The sequence below is a fragment of the Anopheles bellator genome, chromosome 2 (genome assembly GCF_943735745.2).
Source record: "Anopheles bellator chromosome 2, idAnoBellAS_SP24_06.2, whole genome shotgun sequence".
NCBI classification, from domain to species: Eukaryota; Metazoa; Arthropoda; class Insecta; order Diptera; family Culicidae; genus Anopheles; species Anopheles bellator.
The window spans coordinates 24,620,763-24,632,191 of NC_071286.1; the positions used below are offsets into that span (position 1 = coordinate 24,620,763).

At 47.1% G+C, this 11,429-nt stretch overlaps 2 protein-coding genes across 3 annotated transcripts; both read right to left on the minus strand.

The window, feature by feature from the left end:
• Positions 1-4: 4 nt before the first annotated feature.
• LOC131209034 (replication factor C subunit 4) lies at positions 5-1,237 on the minus strand. The gene is made up of 3 exons (XM_058202005.1): positions 1,115-1,237; positions 180-1,047; positions 5-107 (listed from the first exon to the last, which is right to left on the minus strand). The coding sequence occupies exons 1-3, from the start codon at positions 1,225-1,227 to the stop codon at positions 15-17; spliced, it is 1,074 nt and encodes a 357-aa protein (XP_058057988.1). The 5' UTR covers positions 1,228-1,237; the 3' UTR covers positions 5-14.
• A 638-nt stretch (positions 1,238-1,875) lies between these two features.
• Positions 1,876-10,108, minus strand: LOC131208317 (ras-like GTP-binding protein RhoL). 2 transcript variants are annotated; one of them, XM_058201019.1, is made up of 5 exons: positions 10,033-10,108; positions 7,630-8,105; positions 2,789-3,083; positions 2,579-2,696; positions 1,876-2,493 (listed from the first exon to the last, which is right to left on the minus strand). In XM_058201019.1, exons 3-5 carry the CDS (start codon positions 3,038-3,040, stop codon positions 2,288-2,290), a joined length of 576 nt encoding a protein of 191 aa, XP_058057002.1. In that variant the 5' UTR covers positions 3,041-3,083; positions 7,630-8,105; positions 10,033-10,108; the 3' UTR covers positions 1,876-2,287. The 2 variants fall into 2 exon arrangements, with proteins under 2 accessions (XP_058057002.1, XP_058057001.1); XM_058201018.1 differs by having other exon boundaries at positions 2,789-3,089.
• Between the last annotated feature and the right edge of the window lie 1,321 nt (positions 10,109-11,429).

Consider the following 11,429-nt stretch of genomic DNA (forward strand, 5'->3'; position numbering starts at 1 on the left):
TTTAAGCGACAAATTTATTGATTCTTCAATGCTTGGATCGTGGCACAACCTAGATCCATTATTTGAACGTACTCGGATCCACCACCGTGTAACCGGAAACAGCATTCCTGCAGAGAAAAAAAAACACCCAAAATTAGCCGTTGGCGAACAGGCGTTGTTAAATCGGTAGGGTTGCTTACACCGAGCTTTTCACATATCAATGTCTTTTGCTTTTCGGTTAGGCCATCGTTGTAGATGATGTATTCCGTGAGCTGTTCGAAAAGCTGACCAACGCTGTACGCGTCGTAGGAAAGGTTTTGGACGTACTCTTCCAGCTTGCTGTAGTTGGAGCTTTTGCAGACCGATATAAACTCCTCGAGGTAGCGTTCTGGTACAACACCCGACATTTCCAATATGTCCTGGCGTTCAATGCGTGCCCCCGCGCCCTTCAGACGATAGGACGATTGGAGCGTTGTGATTGCTCGACGCATATCACCGCCAGATATGTTGACAATATCTTTATACACATCCTCATCCACATCCACCTGCTCTTGATTGCAGATAAAACGCAGACGTTCAACAATCTTGTCCTCGCCTAGGGGCTTAAATCGAAACTTCGTGCAACGAGAAGTGATCGGTTCGATGATGCGGGAAACGTAGTTGCAAACCAGACAGAATCGCGTCGTTTTTGTTTCCTTTTCCATCGTCCGACGAAGGGCGGCCTGCGCGGCGTGGGTCATAGCATCGGCCTCGTCCAGGATGACGATCTTGAACGGAGGGCACGGTTTACCGTCCATCCGTGTACCACTGGCTGTAAGTTGGGCGAACGTTTTCACCTTATTCCGGATCACCGCGATCCCCCGATCGTCCGAGGCATTCAGCTCGAGAATGCGTTCCTTAAACATGTCGCCGAACAACTGCCGGGCAGCTGCCAAGATAGTACTGGTTTTTCCCGTTCCTGGGGGGCCGTACAGCAGCAGATTAGGAAGATCCGCCGTTGACAAACTTTCCCGTAACACAGCGACCACTTCCGCTTGTTCGACCACATCGTCCACGCTTCTGGGACGGCTGGAAAGCAAAAGGGCAATCGATTTCGCATAAACTCTTCGGTGATGTGCCGAAACTTGTTACATACTATTTTTCCACCCATGGTATGGCTTGTCGCGCTCGTTTAGTAGGAACGACTTCACTGTTTGAACCGCTGACACTCTCGCCCGTTGTTTTGCCCGTTTTTAGAAATGCTTGCATTTTTGTTAGGTTTTCGATTCAGATTGAGTTGCAAAAATCAACAACCATTCACAACGCTTATTCGCGCGAAAGCGCTTTGACAGCCAGCTGTCAAAAAGGAACTACGAAGCAATTGTAGTGTTCTAAACAATATTGACTGTTGTAAGGTTCACTATCAATCAACGATCAGCCGTTATCAAAACGTTCCAGCAAACAATCATACGATCGTTTTTACGAAAGTTTCTCAATATCAAGCATTTTTGATATTTTATTCAAATTGTGGATTGTCTTGTGTGATAAACCTCTTGCATTATCACTTGCACACGAGTGTGTCGTCTAATGAATAATACGTGCAAAATCGCCAAATATTAAGCATAGTCCAGTATATGAGGTACAGAAACTGGATTATTATCGTGATCTCTTGTTCTTTAGAGTATCTTAATAAAGTACTTAATTAACATTTTTTCTGTATAATCTGAGAAACAGAAAAATTGGATAACTCATTAATTGAGCAACTTTCAAAACAATTTCCAAGCCAACGTCTGTGGTTGACCTCAACATCGTAAATTTGACCGCTGTATCAAGCCAACGAAACCAGCGTAGAAGTAGTATTTTATCCACCCATGTGTTCTTTCAGCCCAACGGATACATTCTCCAGTTTTAGTGCTACTTACAATGACTAGTTTATTTAAATATAGTAATAAAAAACAAGCTGACAGTCCAGGATGTTACCATCCATCAAAAGTTTCTTGATGGACCGTTCTACTCTTAACAGACATTCTACTGCCCTCCTTACATTCTTATGCCCTCCGTCATTGCTTCTTAGGGCGTAGCAAAGTCATCTTTAACATATAATAATCGATTCCTCAATTAGTGATGGCCGTATTTTGCGCATAGTTGGAGGTAAAAGAAAGGCAGGTGAACTCTTCCGACGAAGTTGACACGTGCGCGCCTCTCAAGCTCTAGATATGGCAATTTTGGACACTTTTCTGCAGCCTATCTCGTTTCGTTACACCGTCGGTTTGCGGAAGGATTAAGCAGCGCGCTCCGTAGGTCAACAACCAGCCTCCGTAGACAGTCCCTAGAGTAACGTGCATAGTCGCGGGTTTGCGTGTGGTTTCTTCTCGACAGCGCGCACCGCTTCGTCGAACACCTCGGCCAGGTTTTGTTTCCGTTTGGCCGAACATTCCACCATGGCATACGCCTTGATTTTGTGCTTCAGCTTCTTGCCCTCCGCAGTGGTGACGAACTTTTCCGAGCCCACCACTCGTAGATCACTCTTGGTGCCTGCAAACAAGAGAGCAAGGAGTAAACCATACACGTTCAGGATCAACCAATGTTATATCGCTTGCCTAGAGTCCAGTTAACTTACCGACGAGCACTATTGGGACGGTCGGTGCAAAGTGTCTTATTTCCGGGCACCACTTCGAGAATACATTGTCGAACGAGGTGCGGTTCGATATCGAGTAGCAGATGAGGAAACAGTCAGTCTGCAACAAATGAGCACAATTACACAGGATATAGTAATGCAATCCACAGCGCACGGATCTGTGCGTGGGTAAATCATCTCAAGCCTTCTTACGTTGGGATAACTGAGGGGTCGCAATCGCTCGTAGTCCTCCTGGCCGGCCGTGTCCCAAAGGGTTAGCGCGTAGTCGTTACCGTCTACGACGATGTTGCAGGCATGATTGTCAAATACTGTTGGGACGTACTCGCTCGGGAACTCGTTTTGCGTGTAGGTGATGAGCATGCACGTTTTTCCCACCATGCCATCGCCGACCGTTGTGATCTTCAGAGGGCGCATTCCGCCGCCACCACTACCACCGATCGTCATGGATGCGCTTGTTGTACTGTGCCCGGGGATTTAAGCTTCTAACCTGTAACTGAAACCCAAACGCAAATTAGATTTAGAAACAGTCCAGCACTCAGGACACGATGAATGAGTGAGTCTTTGATCATTTTCCAGTGATTACAGTTTTATTTCTACCAAACGATGCTAAATGACGACACCAGAAGCTTAATTATCATCTTGAGGGTTAGAGATTGTCCAAATTGCAAAGCCTAACACGCTCATGTTACCTCCCATCCCAGAACACCCGGCGGGTTTTTATGTGTTTATTGTACACTCCTGCGCTTCGTTAATTATAAATAATATATCGTAAATGCTACAAACCCAGCTGCTGTACAGCGTAGAATCATAATTTTACAACGAGACCTTCGTTGACAGAACCGTTCTTACTCAAACAAATGTGACGTAATTTTACGCCTTTCTCCGCAATAAACGCAACAACTTTATCACTTTAAACTTATCGTACAAAGTTTGTGATGAACTCGTGAAGGCATTCACACCGAAAAGATGAGCCCCTCTTGCTACCACACACAACATGCTCGGCGATGTCCATGCATGACGAAACAGCATTCATTCGACTAAGAATTTCCAATTTACATGTAACATACACTTTCCCGCCTCTCTCCCACGTTGGCCTCTTTGAAACCGATTCCACCTCGAAAGGACGGCAGTCGCCTTGACGCGCCAAGAACGTCGTAACGATGACGAATATGAATCGCACTCTACGGTGGTGCTGCGCCTTGAGGAATGCCACACTCAATTGTGCTTTCAATTTTTATGCAAATTATCTACGCGTAGCGACCGTTTGGTGACAATGATCGCTAAGTGCCCGTATCGATTTTCTTCCTGTGACATAGCGCCAGTTTTGCCATCATCTCCTTAACGTCATGTGTCATAAAAGCAGTCGATGGGTGTCCGCGATCAGGGCGACTTTAGACGGGCCGCTTCTTTCCATAACGCCACCCATCGTAACCATTACTCATCTTGCAGGTCGCAGGTCGAGACCATCGCGTAAAGGTATCAACCGGAAAGTTATACGCAAATAGCGCTTATGTAATATATAGCCTAAATTTAATATCTCTCTCATCACCCGTTACCATTTACTATACGCTTAAACACGAACAGTGGTTCGTAAGAACAACAGTATCGTGAACCTCACAACCCGCACGATTTAGTAGTTTCATCAGGCACATTAGTAGTTCGGCTGATGAATCGGCCATCGGTATTGATTTTAGACCAGGCCTAATTAATTGGGATCGTTATTTGGCCCGATCTTGGGCGTGCTTTATCGCGTAAAAGATCGAACATGAAGTCTAACATCTCTCGGCCGCTCGGCACGAAGGCTACGCTTCTTGAGGCCTGGCTTTGGACGAAACGCGAATCATACAAAAAAAGTGAAACCTTATCAATCTCGAGGCATGCAATCTGGTGGCTCACTCGCTCGATGGACAGCGGCGAACGCAATTGGTACGGAAGGGCTTAGTGGTTAATTTGCACTAGAGATTTACTTCCCTTTCTGCATTTCACGTGGACCCGCTCAAGCGCACGGCGTTGATGCGTAGGATGGGTCAAGTACCAAGTGCCAGCGCCATCCGCGAGACGAATGATGTGGCGCCGCTCCATGGTCCTCTGTTTCGAATCAAAAATAGTATCGTAGGTGCGTTTCTGCTGCTGCTGCTGCTACTCGCTTTAATCTTATCACATGGTTGAACACCTCTTATCAGCGAGTGGTAGTGTCAGCTGATGGAAGGCTCGTATTGTAGGTTCGCCTAGTAATATTCTATCCTTCCGATGCACCTTCCAACAAATAGCAACACACATACGGGTTTTCTGGTCTCCCATTATTTGTCTAATTTCGAACCCATGTGCGGTGCACGCAAAGGAATGCAAGCTGCGAACGGGGTCTAAAATTGGGTTCCATCAGACCGTCCCGTTGCTTGGACGACGTTTTCTCTAAATCCTCCCCTCGGCTGGTGGACACGTTAATTGGGTTAAATTAATTCTGTGTGCCCCACGCTCACACTCATGAAACATTTATGGCCGAGAACCAACACCAACCCAACCCGGGCCGGTTCGTGAGATTCGTCGACGAAATGCACTTCTCCTTGGCACTAGTCTGGTGGCCGCGAGCGCTTTCTTCGGCAGCTTTTGGTCTTTCCTATCAATCTGTGCCACACGCCAGCAGGCGATCCGATGCCGACGTGATCCCCAGTGGCCGGCGGTCAAAGATTAATGGGTGTAAATTGAGACGGCCGGATGACCTCGCCTGGGAACGGCCATCGATAGTTGGACCCGGCACGCCGCACCGAAGCGCACGTACGGAATTGTACGATGCCCAGGCTTATGTGATGCGGTCCATAGGACCGGCTTGTCCGGATCTGGGACCTGAGCTTCCGGTTACGGGAATTATCCGGTTTATTGAATTCACATCCAGTGCAGCTTCGTTGTAGCCAAAGTTTTCTCCCTGCCGGAGTGGGTGAAATGTCGAAATGGACCATGCTGCATGGTGCTTAAGATGAATTTTTCATACTGCCCCTCGTTGGTAAGTGTTCCAGAATAATTTATTCAGTAAAGAGCGAACAAGGATGTCGCGAAAACCACGAAAACGAAAACCTTCGATTCTCGCGATTTCAACAATCATTTTCGGACAGTAGAATGATAAAAAATTCGCGGTAAAATGATTTTGAAAAATATTTAACCGTGAGCAATGCCTTCAATGAAACGCCTTGAAGAAATAAGGAACAAACTGTGTAGCATGAGCACGGCAGGTGGTCAACAACGAATTCCCCTTCAAGAGATGCCTAGTTGGAGGTATGATAAGCGATAGCGATACGCGAATCTACAGTTCCGCACTGCTTTGTTGCAATAACCGGGATAGCTGGAGACATTTTACCGGTTTGGAGCTGACTAATGGCAGCCCAGTACCCGGCTTTATGATGCGTCAGCCGCTCACCGTGGCCATCCTCGATGTAGACTTTCCGTCGGAACGGGGCACCCTAGGTGAGTCATCGCGGGCGTGCAGACAACCGGAGCCGTTCGATCAGGTTCCATCGACCATAGTAAGTCTGCTTCTTTCTGTTCTGGGATTTCCCTTTTGCTACTTGGCCCGGGATGAGTGTTTACTAATGAGCCCCAGGTATTCTACAAGTACCGTGACGGTTCTAGCAAATGAGAAATTAAAGTTAGCCTACTTTCATCGCCACCGTTAAAGTTTCTCTTCCGGCTGGGCTTCCGGGTGACCGGAAACGAACACCCTCTTTCCAGAGAACTCACTGCTGCACCGTCTAGCAATGCATTCAGTGGGGCAGAAATTTGTCGAACGAGTTGGTTCGTCTTCCACGACTTGGTTTGTGGGCAACAAAGTTCACTGAAGTTGACAAAGTTGACGGCCGAACAAATATGAAACTCCAACAGGGTGTAAGACGGGGGACCCTCACGATACGGAATGCTACCAACGTGCGATGTGGTTCAGTGAGTTTTGGTGGCATGTTTGCGATTGAAACAATATGCAAGTCGTAAAGATTGTCCAGGAACTCGAACGCTTTTGAGTGGTCCTAAGTTGATGTAAATTGACCGAGGGCTTCCAAAAAAGGGAAGCTTATTTGCTAGATCCAAATTCGGCATTTAAACCAATATTGCCATGGTGTCAATCTATACGACCGATTTGCCTATTGTAGACTCACAAGCAATTCAACCTACGTGGTGGATGAAGATGGGTAAAACAAAAAACAAGGCGTGATCGTATTGCGGGCGTGGAAAATCACTGTTTCCTTTGAAAGTGCGCACGGTTGTGTCTACCGTGGCCATCAACATGGGTTCCCCGAGCAGTGGAACAAAGTGGAGCTCAATGGAGTCTACGCATTAATCAAATGGTGAGTAAATTCACGTGTTGCTGTGGCCTCCGTTCCGCCGCCCCTAATTTAGTCCATTAAATTCACCCAACCAAATAAATGGCACACATTACGGACTTCCGAGTGTACCTCTGCCGCCATCCGCAGAAGGTCGTTACGATCGATTAAGTTTCACGTTCCGCGTACGTTTTCGATGTTTGCCTTTTTGTGGTGTAAAATATTGAAATGTATTATCCAAAGGTAAATCATTTTCACCACCTTTTGGCTTTGAACCGTCAGCCGTTCCACAAAAGGTCAATTTAACCAAAATATGAGAGAAAGTTTGAATCTTAAATCATTATGTTTTTGAGGATTACTTAAACGGCAAAAAGATTGTTTTCGGCTTCGGCTCCAATCTGAGCCTTCGAGCAATAGAAAATGGAAGTTCAAAATTTAAATGCCAGCTCAGAGCGTAGCGTGCGTACTGTTTCCCTCTATCAGAAAAGGTCGACCTAGGCTCGGCCATTACTAATTGGAGTTATTTTAGATCTAAACTAGAGGAATGCCAATTGATCGCCTCGTTAAATGTTTAACTATTTCATACCGCTTCTACAGCTACATTTGTTACAGTTTCGTTCCACTTAACAGTGAAATGATTCGACGTTTACAAAGCGAATGCGCTCGCGAGTGATAAAACATTTTTCATCTTTAGCCATTCACGGTCAGACATTTCTCCAAACTCACCTTTTCTCCTTCTCTCGGCGGTCACCTGAATCGATCGAATCGCTCAGTCGTTGTTGTTCATTCAAATTTCACTTTCTCCTGCAACCGTAAACGTTGTCTCCTCGGGCGTCGCTTAGGCCAGGAAATGGGCCTTTTCGTTGAGTTTCTGTTTTCTCCGGGGGCCAACACTTAAACGCACGCCCACGTTTGTCACGTAATCTAGCGCCGAGAGCACACTTTTCTTGCCTTTAATCACTTCGCAAATGTCAATCGACCGCGGAAAATGTCATCGACTGTTTTGCGGTGGCGATGGCTGCTTAGATGCCTCGGCTATAATCTTGCAACGAGATTGGGTGGCAGCTGATGCGATACCCAGCGAAAACTTGCAACAACCATCGACAGCGGGCCGATAAGTAATCATAGCAAGCACAACTAGTCTCGCCGCTCACCGAATCGATCACTGAAAGGAGTGCACACACTGCTGAGAAATTACACGGCTAGAATTGTAACAATGGTAAAAAATACTAAATACTGGGCTGTTGAAGATACTAAATCACTACGTGTTGCTGGGCGACACTTGTTCGCTATGGTCAAGACAATGCCCAGCAGCAGGTTTTAGTTTGATCATTTTGTCCAGTTTGATGGATTCGATGGAGGACCCTGATCTGTCGGTCGCTCATTAACACGTTTGCCGACGAAAGGCACACAGGTTGCTTTCACTCGTGGTTTGGTAGATGCGGCGCGTCTTTCCCATTGGACCCTGAAATAGACCCAGAAAGCGGCGGATGTTCGTGTCCCAAATTCCAATCCCCCAGACTCTGTACTGCGGGCGCGTGAGGACGGAAGAGAATGTTCGTTTCTCAAGTGGTCCAGTGGACTCTCCAAGACCCGGATGCAACGTCCACAAGCGTCAACATCAAACGGCAGAAGAAGTGCAGCAGCAGCGGCAGCAGCCCCAAACTGATAAGCACGAGCCGATTCCGGTTGACTGTCGGTTGTTTTATCGCTTGTAGTCCCAGTGGCCAGTGGTCAGTGTCCCTGCGTAGGTCCCTCGGGAGGAGCGCTCGGACGGACCTCCACGGAAGGGTTCCGCGTATCCTGATGCCTTGCTCGCCGATCCAGAGCTGATTGATAGGTTTTGTGATACTAGCCAGAAGGAAGAGCGTTCTTCGCTGGCTCTTCTGCGACCCCAGCGCACAGAGCCTGCGTCCGTTGCTGTCACGCTCCGGAGTAGATAGCGATAACGTGTCAGAGTCGGCACGTTGCCTCGCGAACGTTGGCCCGATAAGACGCGCCCGATGAGATATCAGGAACGGCCATTAGGGCCGCTGGTAAAGTTTCTCCTTCTCAACGATGGTGCGCGTTGGGGCCACTTGGAATTGCCCCGGTGCCTTAAATGGTGGCTCCTCACAGATGTGTGTGCTGGACGTGTGCTGGAGCGTATACGCACACAGCGTTTGATTTGATTGTCGCGCATCCGAGCCTGTGCGCGAGACTTTCAAGATACCGGCCGCGCTAAATATCGTGTGTGTCTGTGGCCGTGCTAACAAAATACGGCCGTGAAACACCGTCACGCGATAGCGTAGCCGATCTCGTTAGTAGCGCTATGCTAAAGTGCCAATGGAAGATTCACAGCCCAACCCCACAACACTAGTCGGCTTCCTCTGAGTCTCCGCGCACAAAACACTCTCTTGCGATCACGTCGCGCGCACTGCAAGTCCACCCAAACTGAGCAACAGGTATTTTAATGCGACGTTAAGCAGACGCGCCACAGTAGCACATTGGCCTGGTGGTGGAATTAGTAAATCACTCGGTAGATACTCTTGATTTCAGCCCGTTGGCAACGTTAAGCCTCACATCCGGACCCGTCGGCCAGGCTGCCAGACGATTTGTTTGGTGTTATTTTAAGATACGGTCCGCCACCGCGTTGCAGTGGCGCAGCAGTGGCCGGCCGAGGGCCAAATGATGTTTATCTCCAGAATAGAGGATTACGACATCGTTTCACGCACGGCCACCGGCACAGCTTCTCCGGGCGAGATCCCACCTATCGAATACGCGATCGAGACAGACCGGATGTTGACACTTTAGCTGCGAAAGGTCACGATCACCACGACGTCACCGTACACGCGTGGCTATTTCACCTGATGAATTATTCCGGGGCTTTTATCTAACCCCCCCGATTTATCACGTTCGTGATCGTCCAACACACAAACACACGCACGGGCCCGCCGCCAGAGTGGCATCGAACAACAACAACAACAGGTTGCCTGAACATCAGGTTGCCTATATATGGTGATCGGTGGTCACAGGTTGGTTTCCGCTTTCCCTGCTTTTTCTTCTTTTTTCGTGCACGGTTTAAGCCTTTCGAAACCCTTTCTTATGGTACGCTCAAAAAAGAAACCGCGACGAAAAACGTGCACTAACCGTCCGCCGCCGCACTTTTGTCACAGACCGGATGACGCACCGACACACTACCGCACCCGAGAGCGTTCAGAGCGAGAAAAGCGCGAATGAAGTCGTGACGCGCGTCGAGACCGCGTATTTTTATCGGATGCGTCCCACAGTGGGGAATTTGTGTAGGAAAGGCGGACATATTTATTTTCAGGAAGAATCTGTGGGCTTTGTTCAAAGGTTTTTGTTTTATTTCAAGGTTTGTTCAAAGGTTTTTTTTTTATTAAATTCAACTTTTATGTGTAGTGCACACGTTCAAGTATGATAAATATGCTTATTTTGTTATTTTAAGGTTTTAAAACGCCTGAGCTATGCAATCTGCATTGCACGGCAATGTTTTAATGCACAACCTAAACGCCTGTGCTATGCAATCTGCATGACACCAAAATGTTTGAATGCATAATTTTCTTATTAAACATTAATTATATTTTCTCGTTTAGGCAGAGCGACGTGAAACATTTTTTTGGTGCATTACCAAAGTTGAAATACAGTTTTTTTTTCGTAGTTTTCGAAAAATGTACTAGCAATGCCAAACGTAAACATTTGATTATTTCATAAGAAAGATGAATTCATTACCTTTCGAATGATAAGGTACATTGGAGAACTGTGCTAACAATCGCGTTAAAGTAACTGATAAAAGTTGCTTTTAAAGAGCCATTTTTATCACTCTTTCAACCTTGACAGATGAATACTCAACATCTACGCAACATGGAAGGCTAGAAATTCGGATTTGTCGTAGATAACTCATTTATTTCAGGCTAATATAACTAAAATCCTCAGTTTTTAAAATTGAGTTATGACCTCCTTTTTCCCATAGTGCGTCCGTCGCAAAGCGAAAGAGCGAGAGAGAGATAGCAGACTGGGTGCGAAAGTGAGCACGCGAGAGATTCACCGCACGCTGCACGAAAGAGACGGGAACAGAGTGTTTGTGCCCTTGTTTATGTTCGTCTACCGCGAAATAAACGTTTTATCGATAAACGTTTTTAGCTGTACGTGTTAATTGACACTGGGTTGGTATGTTTACAACCCCGTTAACCTCCCTCGTGAAATAGAGTGGCCGAGTGCACGCAGATTGTCTGAATCAAAACTTATGCATCCCTTTCGGCCGCTACCGGGGTATTGTCGGTATGACATCGTATACTCCGTAATGAGCCTCATTAAAATTGTTTTCCCAACGTGCCTAGGATTTTACTGCTGCCCTTATTATATATTAACGCAGCTCGTCGGGGACATCCTGGCCGAAAACCCATCGTGCACGATAAAAGTGCTCGTTATCATTAGGGTGTCTAGTGCGCTAATCGCGAACGAAGAATCCGTGGCAGCAAATTCCATCCTTAGCCACCGAACCGGACCGTAACACTTAAGGAACA